At 34.4% G+C, this 22,944-nt stretch overlaps 2 protein-coding genes across 2 annotated transcripts; both read right to left on the bottom strand.

Moving 5' to 3' along the window:
- Positions 1–18: 18 nt before the first annotated feature.
- Positions 19–2,277, bottom strand: LOC130809115 (methyltransferase FGSG_00040). Its single transcript, XM_057674753.1, has one exon. The coding sequence runs from the start codon at positions 2,160–2,162 to the stop codon at positions 573–575; it is 1,590 nt and encodes a 529-aa protein (XP_057530736.1). The 5' UTR covers positions 2,163–2,277; the 3' UTR covers positions 19–572.
- Positions 2,278–4,137: 1,860 nt separating this feature from the next.
- On the bottom strand, positions 4,138–22,847 carry LOC130809114 (anaphase-promoting complex subunit 2). Its single transcript, XM_057674752.1, has 17 exons — positions 22,381–22,847; positions 21,320–21,394; positions 18,907–19,138; positions 16,948–17,237; positions 15,756–15,827; positions 13,493–13,737; positions 12,947–13,360; positions 10,829–11,030; positions 10,594–10,708; positions 10,437–10,519; positions 8,452–8,571; positions 8,244–8,332; positions 8,087–8,168; positions 6,926–7,114; positions 5,607–5,675; positions 4,808–4,944; positions 4,138–4,586 (listed from the first exon to the last, which is right to left on the bottom strand). The coding sequence occupies exons 1-16, from the start codon at positions 22,609–22,611 to the stop codon at positions 4,822–4,824; spliced, it is 2,631 nt and encodes an 876-aa protein (XP_057530735.1). The 5' UTR covers positions 22,612–22,847; the 3' UTR covers positions 4,138–4,586; positions 4,808–4,821.
- Positions 22,848–22,944: the final 97 nt, after the last annotated feature.

Here is a 22,944-nt window from a genome sequence, read left to right as displayed (position 1 = left end):
TATGGTAACAGAAAATTGTAAACGGGAAATATAAAGTTTCATCACTATAAAAATAAGATACATTTTATGAAAATTTACCGTAAAAATTATTCTTAGTAGTACCATTTCATACTAACCAAATGATCATAATAGCACTAATCATTGCTACACTTAACAACGTTTCTCCAGCTATCACAGCTAATACAAAACATGAATCAACCCTAAAAGGTTCAAACTATTTTTGTTGGTAAAGCCAGAAAGAAAGATTACAAGGAACAATTCAACTATTTTTCTCGATTCTAGAAGAGAACTTGTAGGAAATGCTACTAAGCTAGTAACAGTGCCACTATAACATAATTCGCCGACTAATTTTCTTACTGAATTCGCGATTCACTTATATAATTCATAATCGACCATAATTCCTTTTTCTCGATTCATAATTCATGAGCAGATTAATGGATCATGTGATACTGCACTAATTTTGTTATTGAATTCGCGATTCACTTAAAATCGTCCAAAATCAACCATAATTCCCTTTTCTCGATTCACAATCCCCGAGCAGATTAGCGGATCATGTGACACTGCATTGCACACTATTCATGAACACCCAACTCAAGTAGAATTCTCAATGCTTGTCTCTTCATGACTTTACCATACACACCCCTTCCTAACTTGATTGCCCTTTCCATATCTCCATACCCACAACTTCCTCTTTTCAGTTTCCTAACCAAAACTTTCACAACTCTTTCATCACTCCCAACTGCTTCAACTAAACTATCAACAATAGGCTCCAAAGCTGGTATCTTCCTTCCCCACCTTCTTACACATTTCTCTGACTCAAATGCTTCTGAAAATGCTTTCCAAAATGATGCTCGAAAGTAACCCTTTTCTTTACCTCTCATAACCCATCTCTTCATACACTCTTCCAATCGAAAAATCGCACAACCAACATCAACTCCTTTCTCAAGTCCAATTTCGATTTCTCCCATCTCGGGTTTAGACTGCATCTTTTCTTCATATTTGCATCTTTTACACTCACAATTGAACCCCCATGTTTTCGACATTTCTCTTCGTTTGGCTAGCGGACAAAGAACATCATAGTAAGCAAATGTGATCTCTTTCCCTGCCTTAATTTCCTTAGAAGCAAGAACAACCACATAATCACCTATATGCAATCTCCTTGCATTAGGACTACAAGAATGATTGATGAATGAAGGAAGTAACCATAAACCGACACCATAGTAATCACTGTTTTTTCCAAGAACCTTAGAAGAAACAGCATCTTCAACAAGTGAATTCACATCTAGAATACTTAGAATCTTATCTTCTTCTAGATTTTTATTTGGGAAACTTTCTCCATCAGTTTCAGGCTTAAAGAGACTAATATCTGGGGTTTCGAGATCATCCTCGTTCTCTCCAATCGACAATTTACTGATCAAATGACGAGTTTTGTGACATTTTGATGAAGATTCAGTAACTCTATCAATGAAATTCTTCCACATAACCAATTGTTCATTTTCATCCAAAAGCCCCTTACTATCTTTTGGAAGTATGCATCTTTCAGTAGCAACTGATTTCGTAACTAAAATTAAGCTCCCAATATCAATACTTTTAGTACAAAACAAACCTCTGCCACTAATTTCAGATTTTTTGATCTCAACATTACCCACAAATTCACAAAGTTCAGGACAAATCCCAGAAAACCCACATGAAACCCAATTAGAAATATCAAAATTACCAGTTCTAGACAAATAATCAAGTTTCTTGCATTTCTCAATCAACCCATTTAAAACCTCTAAATTCCCATTACATTGGGACTCAAAAACCAAAGCCCTTTTCAGACAATCTAAAGCTAAAGAATATCGATTGAGATTGAGCAAGATTTTACCTTTACAGACAAGGGTTTTTAAATGGGTATTATCAATTTGAAGGGATTCCTCACAATCCTTCAATGCTTCTTCAAAATCCCTTAATCTGAATCGGGCTTCGGCTCGATTTGAAAGGGCTAAACAGAGAGATTTTCGGAGTTTCAAAAGATCAGATTCTTGCTGGGTCTTAGAGATTTGTTGTTGGCAAAGAGGAATAAAGTGGGAATAAGCTTTAATTGATTCATTCCAATCTTCTCTAAGTAGAAATTCGGCCGCTTTGGATCTGATTTGCTGCAGTATATTATCTTCTTCCATCTCTAACTTTTGATTGTGTTAGGGTTTGCTCTATCTGGATGATCTATATTCTATAGTGGTGTAAATTAAAGTTTCTGTCTATGTTGGGTGTTTGGTTTTTTTGGATGAATTTGAAATGCTGGTGAATGTAACGGTCGTCTTAAGAATTTTGTTTTGCTTTTGTAACGGCTAGGATTAACTTCTAATATTTTTTTTATATGAACTTTTAATATATTAGAATTTTAAAATGAGTGGATTGTCTTTTTGAACAACAAAATAAATCAATTCTTTTTACATTCTTAATTAAGAGATATACGTCAACTAACCAACATTATTATATATTCTCTAGGATATAGTAATTTCTTATTTATATTAATTATTGTAAACAACAAAAGAAAATATTTATGAGAATTATCTCAAATAAATTAGTTAAGTAATGTAATTTATGTCTTTAAACTCCTTTTGGCATAGGTTAGATAGAGTCATCAACTAAAACTAACGTAAAAAAACTTAGTTGACCTGTTGGGTAAACTAGTCAATACTAATAGACAAAAAAAATATATTTGTTATCGATGAGTTAGATCTCACTGTATCTTAAAATCTATTAGTAGTGGGTAGATATAGCTAAGCTCTATATCTAACCCCTTATTTATCTCTCAAATGTAAAAGTAATTACCCGATTAATATTAGACAAATTCTTTCATTATTATTAAACTCCAATTTTGGAAACTTAGAAGATACAATGCAAAGAATATGGCTTATAACACTTTTATTATGGAATTCCTTTCGGCCTTTACCACAAAGGCTCCCATTATACATGTGTCTACCCCTAAACCTATCATTTATTTTTCGACCTTAAGTACGAAATAATGTGATGAGTTTCTATTGATACATGTTTACATGGCTTATATGTACTAACATCTTTAATTATGTACATAAGTCACATCATTAATTTATACATAAGTAAATCAAAATTAACATTCGACAATTATTATAATTTGAATTCAAAATTGATTAAAAAAACACACCAAATAAATAACTAATGCTCTAACAATATGTAATATTATTTAATTTCCTCAGAATAGCAATACAATAAAATCATAAGATTTTGTAATTAATAATACTTTGAATAATATTTATCATTATCACTAATAATAATTGAAAAAATCAGTCAAAGGAATCATAAGCTCTACGCATATAAGCCTTAGACATTTAAATGAAAATGAAAATCATTTTAGTCAAGGTGCAATATAATTGGATCGTATTTTATCTACGGGTCAGTACGTAGCAAGCGAGTAATGCGTTGGTCAAAGAATTTAGTCACTTTTTTACTAATTTCATCCATAAATTTACGTTCTCCCTTCATCTTAATCACTTATTTTCTATCTTATTTACCAACTTAATTTTCCTTTTTACTAATCTTCCCCAAAAGCATGAGAGAAATAGAAAAGGTATCATAGAAGGAATGACACTTTAGAACTTATAGTGGATACAGCGCACAATAACAAAACTTTCATATACAATGAGCTTTATAACCAGCTTATTGAAAGTTCCATACGGTCTACCAAAGCGTGCCACGACTCACTAACATATGCTGCTGAATTACAGGTACGGTACAATCTTGGTTATCAAAATCGTGATCTGAATCGTAAAATCGTACGATACTAGGACCCAAATCGGTACCAATAACTAGGATCGTGCATAGGATCGGAATCAATTAGAATCATGCATAAAATCGGTAGCATCAGTCAGGATTGTTGGTGGGATCGGCTAGGATCTTTGGCAAAATTATTAGAATCAACTAGAATCGGTTAAAACTACTAATTTAAATTTTCTTTGCTAGTATCTTTATTCTTTTTTTTTTTTTTGCTTACTATGGTTTATTATATCCTTGTGTGTATGTGCTCTATGTATATGTATGGTGTATATCATATATAATTTGTCATTTCACTAAAAAGAGAAAAAAAAGGCATTAAAAAAGTAAGATATATATGTATTTTAAAATTAAAGCAAACTCTTAAGAAAATATACGAGTCCTTAATATTTTTTAAATTGAAAATGATCAAACAATAAACATATACATAATACATGTTAATTCTGCAAATTTGTAGGATCGTCTGATCCTACGATCCGATCATACATGTTGATTTCGATCCTACATAGAATCCTAATCTTGACAACCTCGAGTACAACATAATAAATATACATCCGCAAGTTTGGCCTCCTTTCCTCGTCTCTATTTTTGAGGTTTTCAGCAAACCTGGGGGAAATGACTCCACGATATACTTCTTAATGATATACACTACTCAATCAAAGGAAAGACATGGTTTTCTTCTCTACTTCGTGGATTTATGACCAAGAACAACTCTATCTTATAATTATACATCGCCAACAAAAAGTTGCAGTCGAGCTGAATTCAAGGGATCATTTTTGGCCATCAGAATTCTGCATCCCAAGTAAATTCAAACAAATAAATAGATACTTGTTAAATTTGACGAGACAAAGCAGTAGTACTTGACAAGTTGCAAATGAACACAAGATATGTAAGAATGAAGTTACAGATGCATACACAATTTGGTGAGATTAAAGGCATTAAGAGTCTAAAACAGATATTTCCTCCGACACATCTTACATATGAGGCCAACAAACAACTTCAAATAGCTTACCATTTTGATGTCGATCATTTCTTCAAGATATACATTCCATCCCTTAGTTCCAATTTCTCCTCTGAAACAAGGCCAGCTAAGAAGCTCTGCAGCTGTTGGAGTGATTTGTCATATGGAAGATCGGCTATACAGAACATCTGCATCAACATTTTCTTTCTTTACTTCCTTGGCATGATAAGCATGTTTGGATAGAAGAAAATAGAGGAAAAGAATGGGAAGGGAGATTAACATTGTATTTGGATAGAGAGAAATGAAAGGACGGGAAGGGGATGGATTTGAAAGGATGGAAGATACATTGTTTGGATAACGAAAAGGGAAGTAAGGGAATTGGAGGGAAGGCGTTTGGAAGCAAAATATGAACAAACTTTGTTAAGAATACAATCTCTCCTAAAATAGAAAGATTTGGAGAGAACACTTATTTTCCTTCCTTTTCCCTCCCCTTCCCTTTTAAACAAACAAGGTGCACTCTCCTTCCTTATCCCTCCCATGCTTTTCCCTTCATCCCCTTCCCCTCCCCTTCCTTTCTTTTCTCTCCTAATTTACTATCCAAACATAGTATAAAGGATTAATTTTCCTACGTTTGGATAGCAAATGACAAAGGAGGGGATTGGAGGGATGAGTGACTTCATAGTTTGTAAGAAACAAATCTTTACATTAGAAAATTCATCAACCTTCTCTCACATACCTTTTTCTCTTCTCTCCACCCCTTCCCGCCCCTTCCTTTTCTTCTTAAATCTTTATTCAACCACCTAGAAATATTAGAAGTTGCAACAAATAGGCTTTTTTAACCATAAGTTACCTTCAAAGTGTTGTGAATCCGATCCAATGCCATGCTGCCAAAATTTGTGAGCATTCCCAAAATAAATTTCTGCGACATAACAAAAAGAAGGGTTTTAAGAAAAAGTAATCGGGCCAGTATCTCTGGAAAATCAAACACATCCTAGCTTTTCTAGAGCAATTACAAATAAGATGCATTTAGATAAACAAGGACAATTGATATTATATGCCACAGGTGCATCCAATAAGAAGCAACATTAAGAGGCCGTATGGATTTCCATAGGACTAATATGGTTTGTGTGACATACTTCGCACTTATCATGTAAAATATAGCTTCTGAAAACAATTTGCACACCACTCTTCACCATAAATCATTTTAACCAAAAAAACGACCTGTCTGGCACACTAACCTTGTGCCTTTAAGCACTTTTTTCCATCACAATAGCCACCAAAATTTAGTACATAAACTTGTCCCATTATGATGTCCCCCTAACCCCATTTTTACTTTGTTAATACAAAAGTTGATCACCGGTAGTGAACAATACAAAGAGAATAGTTAGGATAATTTGCTAATATGGAAATGCAGAGCGAGAACTAAAATGGAAAGTGCCAAAAATAAATATGTACTCCATTTGTAAAGAGATTTCCTCACCCCATTTCACTTTTTAATTAAGTGGATAAAAAGAGGGGAAGAAAATAGTAGGGGACGAATTGCTTGAACAGAAAATGGGAATGCTAAATGACAAAAGTAATGAAATTGAAATGCAATGCTGGTGACAACAAAATGAGCTGGTGTCAATAAAATGAATGAGATGCAATAAAAAAAAGGCACGAACTGGAATGGATGACCACAGAACATGTCAAGGATAAGAACAGACAAACATCTATGCAACAACGGCTGGATCACCTTGTCCTCTACACCTATGAATGCTTCAAGACTATTCAGCGATAAATTCCTCACATATTTTGATTGTATTACAGCATGTTACATGTATGGATAATAAGATATGTATCAAGGAAATTGGGTTTTGTAAGCAATAAGCAATTTAAAATAACAAACCAATAACCCTTTCAAAACATACTTTAAGATTAACAATAGAAAATTAGAAGCCCGGATCAATGCCAGTGTTCTGCATATATGATACAACAAACAGGATGAGGCAATATGACCAACTGTATTCAAGTACTAGCTAATACCCAAACTTCAAATTTCAGTGCCAGAGATTTTGACATGGACAAAAGAGGACAAGAATTTAATGCAACCAACATTGCATTGGATTTCACCAAATCAAACATTTTGAATTTATGCTAGTCTGCCACAAGCTCTATTGCATAACATACCTCATAAACAGCCATCTCTTTGTGCAACTGATCCTCAACAGTGGCCACTGAAGTGTCCCCATCTTCATCACCCATTAGAAGTTCATCATTCTTTCCCCCATGGATTCCAGCTCGGTTGGAGTCAGCACCTTCTATCAACGAAAACATGTGATCGGTGGCATCTTCCCCAGCTGATTCTGTAAGAACCCCCTGGAAGAGAGGGGAAAAAAAGAATAGCACATTACATTTATCATTGTTCTTATTTGTTAGATAAAAACTCCTGTTACCGAACAATTTCTAGTCAGCATCCAACTTAAGTCATGCACATACGCACACAAAAGTCCAAACTCCAAAGGTCAAAAACATGACACGAAAAGGAACCAATTAAGTCATTCAAGAGTTATAATATGATATAGTATGCTGCATAATCAAAGGAAAAACCAAACACAAGCCAAAGCTAATGTAAGAAGAAGTACTAGCATCAAAAAGGAGAATTACTTTACAACAGCAGAGCGTGCACACACAATAATGGTTAAAGATGTACTTAACAATTGACGATAGAAGGAATGATAATGAGAAACAACACAGCTTCCAAATGAGGTGTTCTCCATGTGGTGTAAACATTCGTACTTGTTACTCGAGATGTCCTAACTTATGTTTCCTAAATACAAATTAATCTAACTTATGATTTCAGCAGTGTTTGTTTTGATTTTTTAAAATCTTCTTTTAACGTAAAAACGCAAAAAAAAAAAAAAAAAACCATATATTTTAATTTTAATCAAAAATGGAGGTTGATGTTTGTTACCAAGGGTCAATCGAAAACAACCTCCTTGTTATCACTAACAAGGTAAAGTGACATAAATCTGAATCGCCCCCCCCCCCCCCAAAAAAAACCCTGAAATAGAAGCCACTTAATGGTATTGGGATAAGGAATGGAATAGAATAGACATATACGTAGTTGATTCACATCAGGTATTACCACACATCACTTTTTGTCTTTTGTCTGAGATGGAGATGGCACAACAAATTGCCCTGTATCAAAGACTTAAATTTGGAGCAACCGAGCAAATACAAATAACTTCCTTTAGGAATTCACTAAATTGAAACTAGATAGCTAGTGTGAAAGGGAAAGCAAAATAGCTCACCCAGTTATTCTGTATACTATCTTCTAACAACTCTTACCTTGGTGATCCAAAAATTTATCCTACGATTAAGTATGTCAATAGGTACCCCAACAGCTGCAGCAAGATCCTTGGACGACCAACTAAAGAAAAATATGAGCATAAATGTTAGACTTACTTATATAGCATATATTAAGGATGCATTGGAAAGGCCTTACCGGGTTTGATCCTGAAATTGCATAATAATTGATGCAAGAAGGGGAGAAACAGAAAATTGGATAACTTTATCTTCAAATTGTAATTCCAGCTACAAAGGTGAATCAAGGCAATGTCACAAAAATAGAAGAAACAAAGGAAAATCAAGTATACAAGCATAAAAAAGAGAATGCAAATATCATCCATGGTGGTGAGTTTAAGCAGACAAACCTTAACCACTCCGAGGTTCTTCTTCCATAAAAGCTTGCGAGGTGTTTTAATTTCATGAAACCTTTTTGCATAATCTGATAAAAGCTCATCCACAGACCCAGGTAAATTTACAGGTTCATCCTGCCATAATTAACCATGCTTCATTACAACAAGAGTTTGGCATTATGCAAAGAAAATATTTGCGTCAGTTTTGTCATGTTCAAAGAAGACCAAAAAGAACACTAGTTATAAAAGTGGAAAGTGAAATTTGAAGAGCTTAGAAGAGTAGACTAAAAATGGACTAGATAACAAAAGTGAAGAATGACATGAAGAATTGGAAATTTCAAAAACATATGTAAATATATAGGAATGAATGGAGGAGAATATAGATGGGTGATCATTGAAATTGTTTAGTATTACATAGGATTAGAGGTGTGCAACGGGCCGGAGCCTATCGGGCCCCTATACCCCCTTTATTAGACGATCTTTTAACTGGTCGGGCTTTAAATGGACCGGACTTTTGAAAGGTCAACTTTAACTATATTCAGAGCGTGTTTAAAACAGACTTTTAACGGGTCCTATTTTCATTAGTATATTTCCACTGTTCATTACGAAGTTAAATACGAAAATCAGAACAAAATTGAAGTGAAACTAGAAGTACCTGTTGTTGTTAGAATAATATAATTTGTCCCTAACAAACAACTCTTTGTGTTAATATTAAAAGAATATATTACATTATTAATCCAAGCAGGCCTTATTAGTAGAATTCTTGACAGGAACATAATTAAGTTTGTTTGCCTGACATTGAGAATTTGACAGTGAAATCATATACTGATACAACATTATGTACCTGATACTACTAATTAATACATAATACCCCTGATTTTATAATATCCGGCCCGCCCCGATCCATTCATAGTAGAGCCTGACAAGGCCCGTGTCTGGCCCATTGCACAGGTCTAGATAGGATCAAATGAAGTATGATCTTTGTTAGCAAAAATCTCTCATGTCAATTTGTCTTGGTTCATGTAGTCAACACTCAAAACTTTGGCATTGCTTTTGTGTTGTCTGAAGCATAGTGCAAAACAAGGCCGCATCGTATCGTAGCAGCAACATGGTAAAGGTTCTCAAATTTATCGAAACGGAATTACCGGCATCGTAAAGGTGTAAAGTACCACATTTTATGCCGTTTTAAGCATAATTTTGGCTGCTTTCAAGCCATTTGGTCTTTCCTCACAATCTGCAGCTAGCCCGCCACCATCATGTATGCAGACAAAATGCAAATACATTGATCAATGCAATTACAACACTCATCAAGCCCTCTTCTATATAAGACATCAAGCCTCTAGCTCTCTCCTCACAAACTCTTATTCTACAACCAGCTAACCAGCCACCGGCCACCATCACATAGGCAGACTGCAGACACAAATATAGTAACCATTTTTCTGGCGTGGTTTTGTCCTCCAAAGTAGGGTACTCCTATTTTGATAATTGAATATTTCTAATATCTTCACTACTATAAGATTTTCATATTTATAATTTGTATTCTGGTTTAAGAATGTAATCTATTTTTGTGGCACAGTTTTCAACGTTTGCGTTCCACCTTTAATGGTTCTGTCGCCGTGACAAGTCAATCACAAGCAACAAAGCCTTCCATATAAGTCAAGTCCATCAGAATTTGACCACAATAAAAAAATGGCAGCCCGGTGTACAAAATGTCCCTGCAGAGTGAAGGTTCTGGGAAGAGTCCCACTCCACCACAGGGGTGAAATGAGGCAAACTTTACCCTGCATTTCAACAAAAGGTTGCTTCCAAGACTCGAACCCGTGACCTTTCAGCCAGTGCCAAGGCTCCCCTTCTAGAATTTGAGGACAATTTAAGGCTCTATATACCTTAATTCATCAAACAGTATTTTTGTCGAGAAAGTAAATATGTCTATTATGATCTTTCTAAACTCATCTCTTTGCTTTCACATGGGCCAAGAACCATTTAGCAAAAAAGCATACCTGTATAGGAGGCCAGAAATTTGATGATATTATAGTAGCATTGAGCGCATCCATAGAAAATTCACCTTTGCCCCCTTCATCTCCTACACAATTCTCAACAGATAAAAACTCAAATCTGAACATTTCCACCATTGGAATATACAGAGTGTCAGTGTACCTGCTTGAGATGCTTTTGGTAAAGTTGCTTTTATATTGGTATTAGTTCTCTTGGAATCAATTAGATCATTTAGCATAATCTCACATTTATGCATGCTACTCTCCCCGAAATGTATCTGACAAAAATGTACAAAATGACAAGACATCAACAATGTCAAAAGTGAGAAACTGAAACATCTTATAGGACATTTAAGCTCAATATTCCTAATGAATATCTTGCATAGCTTCATCATTACCTTCAGAAGTTCCAGTGTCCTTATCTCTGTGTCAATATCATAGTCAGATTTGTTCAGAAGCTTTTCGGCCAGCATAACACGATATTCATTAACTAGCTGATCCTTCGAACCAATTATGCCAACAACCATTCCAAGTACATCAACCTTTCTTCTGCTCCTACTCCCCTTTAGAGGGTCAGCCTCCACAGGATCTGGTTCCCAACTGATACACAGATTAATTCTGTCAACAAATGGCAGAAAAAAAAAAGGACCAAGACTTGCTTCTCTTAGCAACTAAAATGATATTTTAGGTCAAGTATCTGTTAAACTTTAGGACAAGAAAACATATTATTAATAATGTTTTCAATAAAACAAGTTGACCAGTTATTTTGCAGCTTTTCTCATGAGGTTTATAAACTTTGGCCATCTATACATGTCCAGTCATACACATGATGTTAGCATATGCTTCATTGCTTTGACATCATCAAAATTGGCTGAGAATCAACTCGGAAGTCTCTCTTTATTGGTCTAGTTAGTAGTTAGTACCTTGTTCCCTAATCTGAATTTTACATAATGAACTCAAATTGAGATAGCCAAGTCACACAAGCACGTTTCCTTGAATATTAAAATATAAATCTATCTCCCAAAAAATAATTTTGGATTAATCTGAATTGTACTTGAGGACATTGAAGCGCAATTGGTGAAGTCATTTCTCTCAGCATTGAATGAAACATTGTAACATAGCTACTCTCAACCCACCTTTTCAAAAAGCATTGCGTGTATGGTCAGTTTAAGGGGCTTATGAAGTCTTTTTGAGTATTTTCCTTAAGTAATTAATTGTACTAAATGCACATTAGCTATTCACTTCAACTTAGCGACTTGATTGCAACTTGCAGTATAAAGATAGCTGATGTTCAATCAGTTTCATAGCTTAAGCTCAATGAATAGTTATGGTTACCCTCTTATCTACTTCATATTGGGAACTCAAAATTGAAAACTTCACCAAACCAGAGAAAGGAACAAGCAACATAAAAATGACGGGATTATTCAAAGGTTATGCTATTTTCACAAGATCGATTCCGTAAGTCATCTTCAGAACTAATAGCATAAGAGTCTTTGAGATGCCTCCATCAGCTTCAGGAGTTTACTTTTTTCCGTTTTCGATTACTAGTCCTAACACCTAACTACTTTCTTAAACATAAGAAAACTGATAAGTTATTACAAAAGTAGGAGGAAATCAATTTTGCTTTCACTGAAGTTTCTATTGCAGCTGACACTTCTTTGGAGATAGACACTGAAAACTTCCTATGTGGGAGGCTGGGTGTCATGAACACTGAATAGTTTGATAATTGAGGAGCTAGAAAGATTATATATGGGATTAGGCTCCCCACTTGAACTTATGACCATCAAGATCCAAAGGCATACACTAACCACTATGTAACCAAGTAAATATATTAACTTTTGCAATCACAATTTTTCAAAGGAAACTTCTGTAACAACTTAAATGGGTGCACAATTAAAATAATCATAAATGTGTGTCTACCACTGGACTTAAAGGCTAAGGACATTCTAGAGAGGGAAGAAGATCTAAAAGACAAAAATAAAGGCAGTCCGGTGCACAGAATTGCCACAAAGACAAATGAACTATAAACAATTTAACAAGACAACTATACCTTACTGCCTAACTTCACAAGTTTAAAGTGGCACAATGTTTCTCTATTCACAACATTAACTGTGAACCTCAATCCTTTTATAAGATCAGGAATTCCTATACATTTACGGGTATTTGACGGTTTGTGATATTCCTTAACCAAGACCTAAAACGTTCTACACCCCCCCACCCCATTATTTCATTTTCCTCTTCCATACACTGCAACGCTTTTCTTCAAGTTATCTTTTCATGTTTAGAATAGTCTAATATTAGAAAGAAAGAAATACTATACAAGAAAATCCAGTCAGTATTCAAGCTAGCAAAATAGGACAGTCTCAGAGATTACTCTATTGTACAAATTAATGACATATATCACGATATTGAATTATTTTATGTTCTATCTAAATGGCATAACACTAGTGCAAAAAGCAGCCACAATATTGTGAAGCTTTTGGCAGGAAAATCATATAATTTGAGGGCATACATACCGCTGAGCACTAAGCCACGCTTGCTTGTCGTCAACATTAAAATTGTCGTCAAGATCAATATGTTCTTGATTTTCGTCATCTCTATTTAATTCTTCAAGGAGACTGTCCCCAGCAGAGCCAGAACTTGCATTTCCACCACTCCCATCAGTCAGCATTGTTACAATACATTTTATGGTGTCTTTTCTTCCTTTTAAATATTCTCGAATAGGCTCACCAACAGCTTCAAGAAATATGCCAGCTGGATCTATTGTTCTGAGCGCCTTAATAGTTGAAACATATTGGTGCAATATATCAATAGTAGACGCACCAGCAGTAAGCAACCGATACTTTAGCGCGGAGATGAAAGAATTTACTAATTTTGAATGTTGCCCGGTATAATCAAGACACTGTTTTAAGTCTTCTATTGCTGGTGAGCTATAATACCAAAAAGTCATAAGTGTGATTCAATTATTTGACAAATGTTCAACACTGTTTGTTATATGTGAAACTCATTACATATATCAAACAAATGTTCAACAATTACAAAAAAAATAAACAGAATCAGACCTTTCAGGGAAATCAACTATTATATCAAATAGTTTGGCTATCCTTAAATCTTGCAAAGTCTCATAAGCAAAATACTCAAGACGCAATTTCCATCTGATGAGATCTTCAGATGGAGAGTCCACACCAGGATAGAATGAAGAGGGACGTGAGGCCAAAGGTGAATTAAGACCTGAAGAAGGGCAATCAGGGCACACTGAATCACCAAGATATGTAAGAAGTGCATGCAAGAATTGAAATGGTACCGCCTGCAACCACAAATTTCCATTGTTACCGATATAATACATCTACATGAGCCGCAAAACATTAATATAAAATAGATTTTGACTTGTATCAACCTTATTACCTATTTAAAATATCAAGTCATTATGAAATATCATGAAAGCTCCCATGCCAACTCCATTTTAACAACATTCTATTACCTCAATGACATTAAGTGGCTCCCACCTAGGCAGGATATAAGGGTCGGATCACTGTCACATGATTTGCTAATCTCCTCGTGAATCGCAAATCGAAAAAGCGAATTATGGTCGATTTGGGCTATTCTTGGGCAAATTTTGAACGAATCGTGAATTCAAAAAGCAAATTAGCTAGTGAATTATGTTACACTAAGTCGGATGTCTGCAACCTTACCCTTGTGATAACAAAGAAGTTGTTTCCAATTACCCTTGATACAAGATGAAATTTGTAACTTCCAATAAAGAGTAGTGTACATAATTTAATGAGTCATTTTATTATGCTCCAATATAATCTAAACCAAAGAGCTATAAATCTTTTGCCCAATGGAGAATGGACATATGGAAACTCCGTGTATCAATAAAATTTGAGGAATAATTAAGGATACTATTACAAGTGAAATATTGGCAAACATAGATTCATAAGAAATTAAAGTTAATTATACCATCCATAGATGGAATGATTGTGTCTTGTGAACTAAGTTTGTCCTTTTCATGTTCAACACATGTCCAGAGTGAGTTCACAACTTACTCACACAGAATCCATACAAGCTAAAGCTTCACCATGAGTTTAACGACATACTTGTAGTAAATGTGAGGATGAGTTCCATCAAGAGAACATCATTTTAATCAACAGGAGTTCATATAAAACTTCCACAAAAGGCTAATCATATAAATTGATTAGAATTAGAAAGATCTTTCAACTAAGCTTCTTCCAAAACAATGCAGGATCTTGGGCTGCTTTATTTCATTTTTTGTATTCAGATGGCGTAAGCCTCTAACTCTCTTTCTCTCTTAAAATAAAACATGTCAGAATATACTTCATATATTCAGTTGTCAAACCAGGAAACCTGATTGCACCCCTCTTCTTTCTTGGACCACAATATCTCAAAAAGGGGTCTTCTACCATATCCCATAGTCATGCTAAGTGCTCATCAGAACCTTTAATTTTGATTTAGCTTCCCAATTCATCCATGCTATATGTACTAATCATATGCCAGTAACTAAATCGCACCATTACTGGTAATTTCCATTCCAACCAATCAACCATGGGTTGGTTCTCACTGTAGCAAATCAGATGGTGATTGAATGGGTGACTTACACAATGTTAGTTACTTAGTTTTACAACTTCTACAACTAGCTATGCTATCCTTTTAGGCTTGGATATAATCTGTACATATTCTATGGAACAGCCTATCTTCTGCAAGTCATCCACATAGACTGAACATCGTGCCACTGCTTACACAGTTACACTGAACTCTTTGGATACATGTGTGCTTGCTGAGCTTGGCATATCAGGCATCCTGCTAATTATCGTCAAACCAGAAGAGCCAAGTATAGCTTACAACCAAAAACCTGTACGTCATGACCACAGTATGCGCATCAAAGTCGGCTATCAGTTTGTTCAAGATTGAGCTGCTAATGGTGACTTATTGTTCACTAGATTCTTGCTAATCAGCAACCAGATATATTGACTAAAGAGTTGTTTTCTCATCAAATTGTGCGTCTTAAAAACAGTACAATCCTCTGTCATCCTCCCCAAGATTGGGGAAAATAATGTATATCAACAAAAAAGAATATCTTGTTTTGCACATATATTAATGTCATTTAAAGAAAACACATGATTTTACAGCCTCCAATCAAGTTGAGTCAGCTTCAATACAACAAATAAACACTACATGACCATATATCAGGCAAAATGTTTTGTACATTACACATGATTTACTGCAGCATATCTGGCTCTCACCTTTTGGTATTTTACTAGTTATGAATCTAGACAGTAAAAACAAGAATATAAAATAACAAATTACCTGGATCCACACTTTGATGGAATCCAAAACAGAACTTCTGTAATCATCGCCGGCCAAATATTGAACTTTATCCTGCCAATTAAACAATAATTAACATCCCATGAAAACATAGCAAACCCAGAGTTGGAGTTAGCAACGCAAAATTACATATAGAACTAAAAAAGACATATTGTGAAACGACTTCTAAAATTCAAGGCAGCAGACTTAACCTAAAATTATAGACCAAGGAATATGTCTGAAAAGGATCATAAAAATACACTGATCATATAAATTATGCAAAAAGAAAAAGCTTTTAGAAGATTGGATAACATAAGAAGTTGACTACCTCAGAAAGGAACTAAAGTCAAAACTTCAGTCTACATAATTAGATCGATAAAAAAGGCAAAGCCAGCACGTCAACAGTTTTTGATTAAGCTTTTACGCATCAAAGTAAATGTTTCAAAATAACAATCCTAATGGAGCTGTTCATCTAGTTTCTGAACTATGATATTCATATGTCTTTATGAGTTGGGCAAAGCTGTTTTCAGTAATATTAAGTAATTACATATGGGTGTTTTTCAATATATGACTAAACATCAAGCAATGGGGAACCTTCTTTACATTGCAAGCAATTCATTTGGTGCCTCTATTTACTATGTTCTTTATTGTCATTTGTATCTATGGCACTCTCTACAAACTTAATCAAGACATACATGTGATAGTAACCAACAATTCCAACACACAGAATCCATCACGTAGACTCAAACTTAAGGGTGAACAGTAATTCATTCCACCAAATCAAAGAAATTTATTGACGACAGTTAGGCAAGACAATGAGCTAGTCATAATAATTATCCTAAGTATAGCCTTTTGCTTACAAAAAGTAGATTTTTCAAAGACACATACTTTTCTGAAGTTAGAAACAATACCAGTTACAAATGATTTTTGTATGTGACTGATAACTATTGCAAAGCGCGTTAACATTTTAAGCTATTTGAGACTAGTTATCATCTCCAATAATTTGATCATATGAGAATCCTTTTCCCTTATCAAATCCAGAGTCATATTTTCTTGTAGTCGACTTTCCCTAGTAGTGATCAAACTTCAAAGTCAAAATCTTTTTCTTTGAACAATGCCAGCCAGCCCCTTTGAAAGTGATATGATAGATAATACAAGAAAATTACTTCTAAAACTTGCATAGACAAATTCTTACTTTTAATAGAGAAAAGATAGCAGAGGCATATGCATCCTCCGTCATTGATGTGAATCCTAAGCTTCTTAGGTCTCGAACAACTTTTCCAATCTTCGTAACTAATAAACTGTTTTCTGACAGTTTCTTCCTATTGTAGTGTTCATCAATATCCATCTCACTTATTTCGGTGGTCGATTTGTATGCCCCACCCAAATCCATACTCTCTTTATCTTGAAGTTCTTCCTCACAGCCACCATCCATGATGGTATTTAGCTCTTCCAGCCTGCTCTTAAAATACTGGTGCAAGATTGCTGAGAAGTACAAACAGAAGACACCAGATCAGCAATAAACCAATGACGACAAATGACAAAGTTCTGCGCGAAGGAAATCAGAAACTGGAAAATTCAAGTATTGCTCTGTAGCCGCAAACATAATGCAACAACTTGGGATGCCAATGAACAGAGTATTGCTCTGTTAAAGTAAAGCTTGATACGAACTACTTCTGTTCAGGCTCAAACCAAGCTATACCGATCTTTTAAAATGCTTACATGAGCTTTCATGACTAATAAGCTCTATATTGGACAGTTTTTCAAAATTCTTAAATCCTAAGTAGATTCTATTTTTAATATTTGTTTGATTCTTCTATCAACACGATCATCTACAACTCTTTTATTCGGATAGCAAGAAAAGCATTAAATTTTCTTTTCAAAGATGATTAATTTTAAAGAAAAAACGCATATCTTTGACGGAGTTTTTAAAAATCTTGAACAAGCTCATAAACAATAACAAACGAGTTGTTCATAAGCAAAAACAAGATAAACACCAAGTTATTCGAGTGAGGTTTGTTTATTAATGAGCCTCAAATTTTAATTAAGTTCATGGGTTTACTTATCAAACGAGTTTTGAGCGCTCTACCCGAGCTCACTTTCTAGCTGCTCACAATTGTATTGACTCATAAACATCACTAGCACCAACATAATTGGGCCTGGATACACAATCAAGGAATAGACTGTGATAGTATTTTTGGTTTTCTCAATAAACACCTTATGTAATCGATGAACTTCATGAGTGATCATCATTAACAAAACACTATACACCACAGCACCATATGCTAGAAATATAATTTGAGGGCGGTTACCGCAGTTTGGTTCTTCGTTTCACACTTAATCCCCAGACACAAGAACTCCGAACAGGAGTTATAAGTGATAACAATTGTGAGGATGCAAATGAAGACATCAAAAGATCTAAAATCAAAATATTAATCAAAAAATTAAGGCATTCGCAGCTTCAAAGTCAAAAGAGTTTTCAATTACATAATCAATACATTATCTGCTTGTCGAATGCATTGCAATTGCAAGTTTGGAAGATTGGAGCTACACAAGAGCAATGTAACTTGAGTAAACTCTTCCACAATAGTTTGTAGTCTAAGGTATTACCAAATCTTTTTTTTCTTTTATATTCCCTCCGTTTTCTACAGATGTTCACACCTCGTGTTTGAATCCGCTTTCAATCATAGTGTAAATCCAAGCCACATTGCATCGTGTCATCCGCTTTGTAAAGGTTTTCAAAAACAACAAACCGATATTTCCAGCGTCGTAAAGGTGTAAAAAACCACATTATGGCCAGTATCAAGAGATATTTTATGGTTTCGACGATATTTAGGCGTTATGATAACCACACCACTCTCGTTACCGCATTTTTACACTATACTTTCGATGCTTAACGTTTCACTTTATTCTTTTAGAAATTTGTTTATTCTACTTTCCTCTACCTTTAATAACTCTTATCCTCTCCCCACTCTCGTATTATCGCCTACAGTAAGGATGTAAGGGTAAACATCATTTGACGTAGGGTGTATGTATTACCAAAAACTAAAACATAAAAAAGTTATATATGCGATAGATCCAATAATTAGCCATCTCACCCACTAATCAAAGACAAACTATTGTTAACATGAATTGACAGAAAGGCAAGAATTACCAGGAAATTGGCGTGGAAGTGAAGCCATAAGTACTGAAGAGACCATTAGTTGGTATTTAGAAAAAAGATAGACTCTTTCAGGGTTAGAATTATCACTGTTCTTCGACACAGTATTCTGGTGAGATAGCAAGCAGTGGACAATCATTAATAGAGACCTCTCTTGGCATTGCTTCAACTGTGATATTTCTTCTAATGCTTTGTACAGTATTTCCTCTAATCCATCCTCTTCATTCTGGCCCCCAGAAAAAAAAAAGTTGATTGACATCATAATAAAATTTAAATCAAAGAATTTCAGCGAACATATTTATTTTCAATAGATAGAGTAGCAAGGGACAGAACCAAATACAGACTGTCATGCACACAAAAATCTGCAATTTAAGTATATTATTTACCAGATGAAATAGAAAAATAATCATCTGTAAAGTAGTCTTCTTCAACTCTTTACCAATCTCCTAAACAGCACAAAATTAAATCGAAGGATCTAGAAGCTAGAGAAAGTATGAGCCCCAATTCCAAAGTAATTAGTGTTAAAAGAAGGATGAAAAGGGCAGGCCCAGAACCATAGCCAGCTGCCAGCCCCTACAATTGTGTTTCTGTTTTCAAAAAACTTGGAACAAGGTTTACCTTTCAACCGGTTTCAGTTCTACTTTCTAAATTCCAAGACATATTTAATTGATAGACTATATGTGAAATGCAATTGTGATTTTGGAGGCACTTGTTAAGGCAAAAGCGAAAGCTAACATATCCATTTGCATATCAATATAACATGAGGAGGTTTTTTGTACTTCTACACAGATCATAACTATAGGCTATATAAAGGGGTGACAGTTCCCATACTAGTTCCTAACTTTGCAGAAAACTATCCAGCATTCTACAAGCAGTTCCAAAATGGTGTCTCGGACATTTTATGGGCCTTGAGAAAAAACTAAAAATGGGCCCATAGACAAATGTATTTCATTATTTTTAGTTTTACAATCAATATTATTACTTTTTGTTGAATTTTGGACATAACTAGATAGTTTTTATGTAAATCATTCATGTGGTCATAGTTGTCCATTCGACCAACCACAAAAAAAACTAAATTTAGATTGTGTTTTCCATCAAACCAAATCAAGGAAATCTTTATGATCAAAAGTAAACAAAATAGCTTCAACTGAATTAGAACTTCAATTTTTGAAGCCATTAATCAAATGAATCACAATTATGATCAGTCTTAATAATATTAAAAAAGCCTACAATTTCAAATTTATATAAGAACATGAATTCATGCACTCAATTCCATGCAATCTACATTATTTTCAATCAATTAATTAGTTTCGCGTCAATTAAAAACATAATGGAAGATAATAAATCATATAACAACCATACTAGCAAATACATAAATTATACATCTTTAAGATAATAGAATTAATAATTAAATAGCAAAGTTAACTTGGAAAACAATGTTGGAGTTTGCATACAAGTCTAATACAACCTTGATAGCAACCACATCCATTAACACCTTCTAATCAAACTCCTCTTTGAACATTTCAAAAGGTAGCTCCATCGTCCTCGCCAAGAAAAAGCCATTGCTAAATCCAAAATTTTATTTTTGAACTAAAGCACCAAAAATAAATCAAAACTTAAGGGGAGAGAGGAAAGAAAAGAGAGCATAATTAAGTGTAGAACACTAGAAATTGACTGCAGAGAAGAAAAAGTATCTAGATGGTGTGAAAGAATTTGAGAGGTTCATCATAGGGAAATAGAAACTTGGGGTTGGGGTCTTTGGGAAAAGAAAAACTAAAATGAAGAAGCATCAACAAGAATGGAAATGCCTAATTTTAAGAGCCCTAAACATAACTATAACTTTAATCGTAAACAAAATTGTGAGCCCTTTAAAAAAGGGGCTCATGGTGCTCCCATGAGCAGGTCGAGCCTGAGTTGGGATAGCAATTCTTGCCCATCTAGTGGTAAGCGTTTGGATGCAAGCGGATTTTAAGAAGGTCAATACATACATTCAACTGGAGTAAACTGGGTCTATAACAAAAGTAATAAAATCTCAGCAATACAGAAAAGAAAGCTACTAAGGATGTCAGGGTACAATATTTGCTTACGAAAATAAGAATTATCACATATTAACAAGAAAAATTGTCAAAAAATATCAAGAATACACCAAATCTAGTAATGAATGTACAAGTTAAATAATAATAAGTAGTAAAATTCACAAAGAGTAATTTAGAGGCTCCAATTACCAGCAATAAAATTTGGTTGAAATGACAAACAAGAGCAAAATCTTCTCAATGAAATAAATAGCATATTACAAAGTTGAAAGTCCACCCTAAAGAAGTTATATTCAATTCTCATGGATTTATTTTTTCTACATTTCCTATTCTTTGTGCACACAACACGTATAAGAAAGCTGAGACATACACACCATCAACAATGAACCATCAATATAAGCATCAAAATGCTGCCAGAATTTTGAAGCACCCCTTGTCTCAAAAGCTACCTGCCATGAAACATTACTAGTACAGTTAATACTTGTAAACAATACTAGCAAAAACTGACACAAAATATCCACACAACATAATTTTTTAAAACACATTTTTTCCAAACTGTGAGTCTATGATCATTAATTTATGCTCTAATTGTTTATAATTTTGTGTTAAAACAGCGGCTATACAATAAAAATGCAGTTTCATAAAATATCTTATTGCAATCTTAACCGATATATTTGAAGACAAAATCTTATCAATGTTCAACCTTGGGAAGGGTGTAATGGCTTAAATTATTAGAAGCAGTGCTTTACTATGTGATTAAGCTTTTTTAATCGAACTAAACATGGTGCAATGTATGATAATGAAGACCTAGGGAATTGAAGTGCAGAGCATCAACAGTGATCACATTTTTAAGTGCTCTAACATCAAAGGTGCACCTAGAAGGTTTCTTTAAAATAGTCTTTAATAAATCTTTCTTAAAAAAAAGAAAGTCAAATTCTAGCGTTAAATTTTCAATATAGTAGTTTGTTATGAACTGTATGATAGAATTGTTCTAAATGAATGATGACAAAATGAAGTCCTTCCAAACACATCAATTATAGAATGCAATGATCCAATGAATTTAAAGCTTATAGTTTATTAACATTTTACTCCCTCCGTCCTTATTTAAATGGTGTGTTGGCTATGGACGTGCATATTAAGCAAAAACAGGAGGCAATGGCAGATTATTCTAAGAAAAGCTATCAACAACTAACAAAACGTCCAAATCGCTCCCTATAATCCATTAAAAATAGCCAAAAATCCGCCTGTTTGATTCACAATTCAAACGGTGATAAGTAAATTAGGTATCAATGAACTATGAGCACAACTAAGTATCATTGAAAAGAACCAAATCAGCGCCTTCCTTGTAGTCCTGTAGACATCTACCTAAAATGAGAAGTATATTCCTATTCACTACTCAATTAAGCGTAAAATAAAGTAAAGAACGTAGTAGCACCTCGAGTGATTGAAGAAAGTGGTCTTGGATAAGAGAGCGAAGGCCATAATTACATAGAGAATGCACATGAGAAACGAACTCATCTCCAATGGAAAGTGGAACATCGTTGTTGAGAAGTATTTCGGTATATGAACAAAAAGCATTCCAGCTTTCCAGAATTTCTTCAATTGAATCAGAGGTGAGAGAGTCTAGGGTTTCCAGATTGCAATCGGCGATTGAAATGGACTCCATTGTTGAAGCGAATTGGAAATAAAGGGTTTAGGGTTTAAAGAGAGCACATAAAATAATAAATTTTGAATATGAAAGTGGAGGGAGGGGATTTCAACGCTTCTTCCCGGTGCAATGATGCGGTGTATATTTTGGTTTGATTGATATGAGAAAGATGGAAAGTGAGAGTGTAATGGGAATCGCCGGAGTTTCATTTAAAGGTTGGCGCCACTTCACCGACTATAAGCGACTTGTTTGAATTTGGATCATATAGGAGATGGGATTCTAGTATATAACTGTGGTTTGATTTTGATTTATTAAGTTAATAAATTATTCTTACGCAGTAAGATTTAATAG

The sequence above is a fragment of the Amaranthus tricolor genome, chromosome 3 (assembly GCF_026212465.1).
Source record: "Amaranthus tricolor cultivar Red isolate AtriRed21 chromosome 3, ASM2621246v1, whole genome shotgun sequence".
Classification (NCBI taxonomy): Eukaryota; Viridiplantae; Streptophyta; class Magnoliopsida; order Caryophyllales; family Amaranthaceae; genus Amaranthus; species Amaranthus tricolor.
The sequence above is the reverse complement of the archived record's forward strand: the minus strand, read 5'-3'. Positions and strand labels throughout refer to the sequence as shown.

Excerpts from the sequence above, each read along its gene's own strand:
- LOC130809115 (XM_057674753.1), bottom strand. The coding sequence starts at position 2,162 with ATGGAAGAAGATAATATACTGCAGCAAATCAGATCCAAAGCGGCCGAA.
- LOC130809114 (XM_057674752.1), bottom strand. The coding sequence starts at position 22,611 with ATGGAGTCCATTTCAATCGCCGATTGCAATCTGGAAACCCTAGACTCT. Across the intron at positions 13,361-13,492 it reads ATAGTTGATTTCCCTGAAAG|CTCACCAGCAATAGAAGACT; the intron begins GTCTGATTCTGT and ends TTGGTATTATAG. Across the intron at positions 4,945-5,606 it reads GGATTCACAACACTTTGAAG|ATGTTCTGTATAGCCGATCT; the intron begins GTAACTTATGGT and ends ATGTTGATGCAG.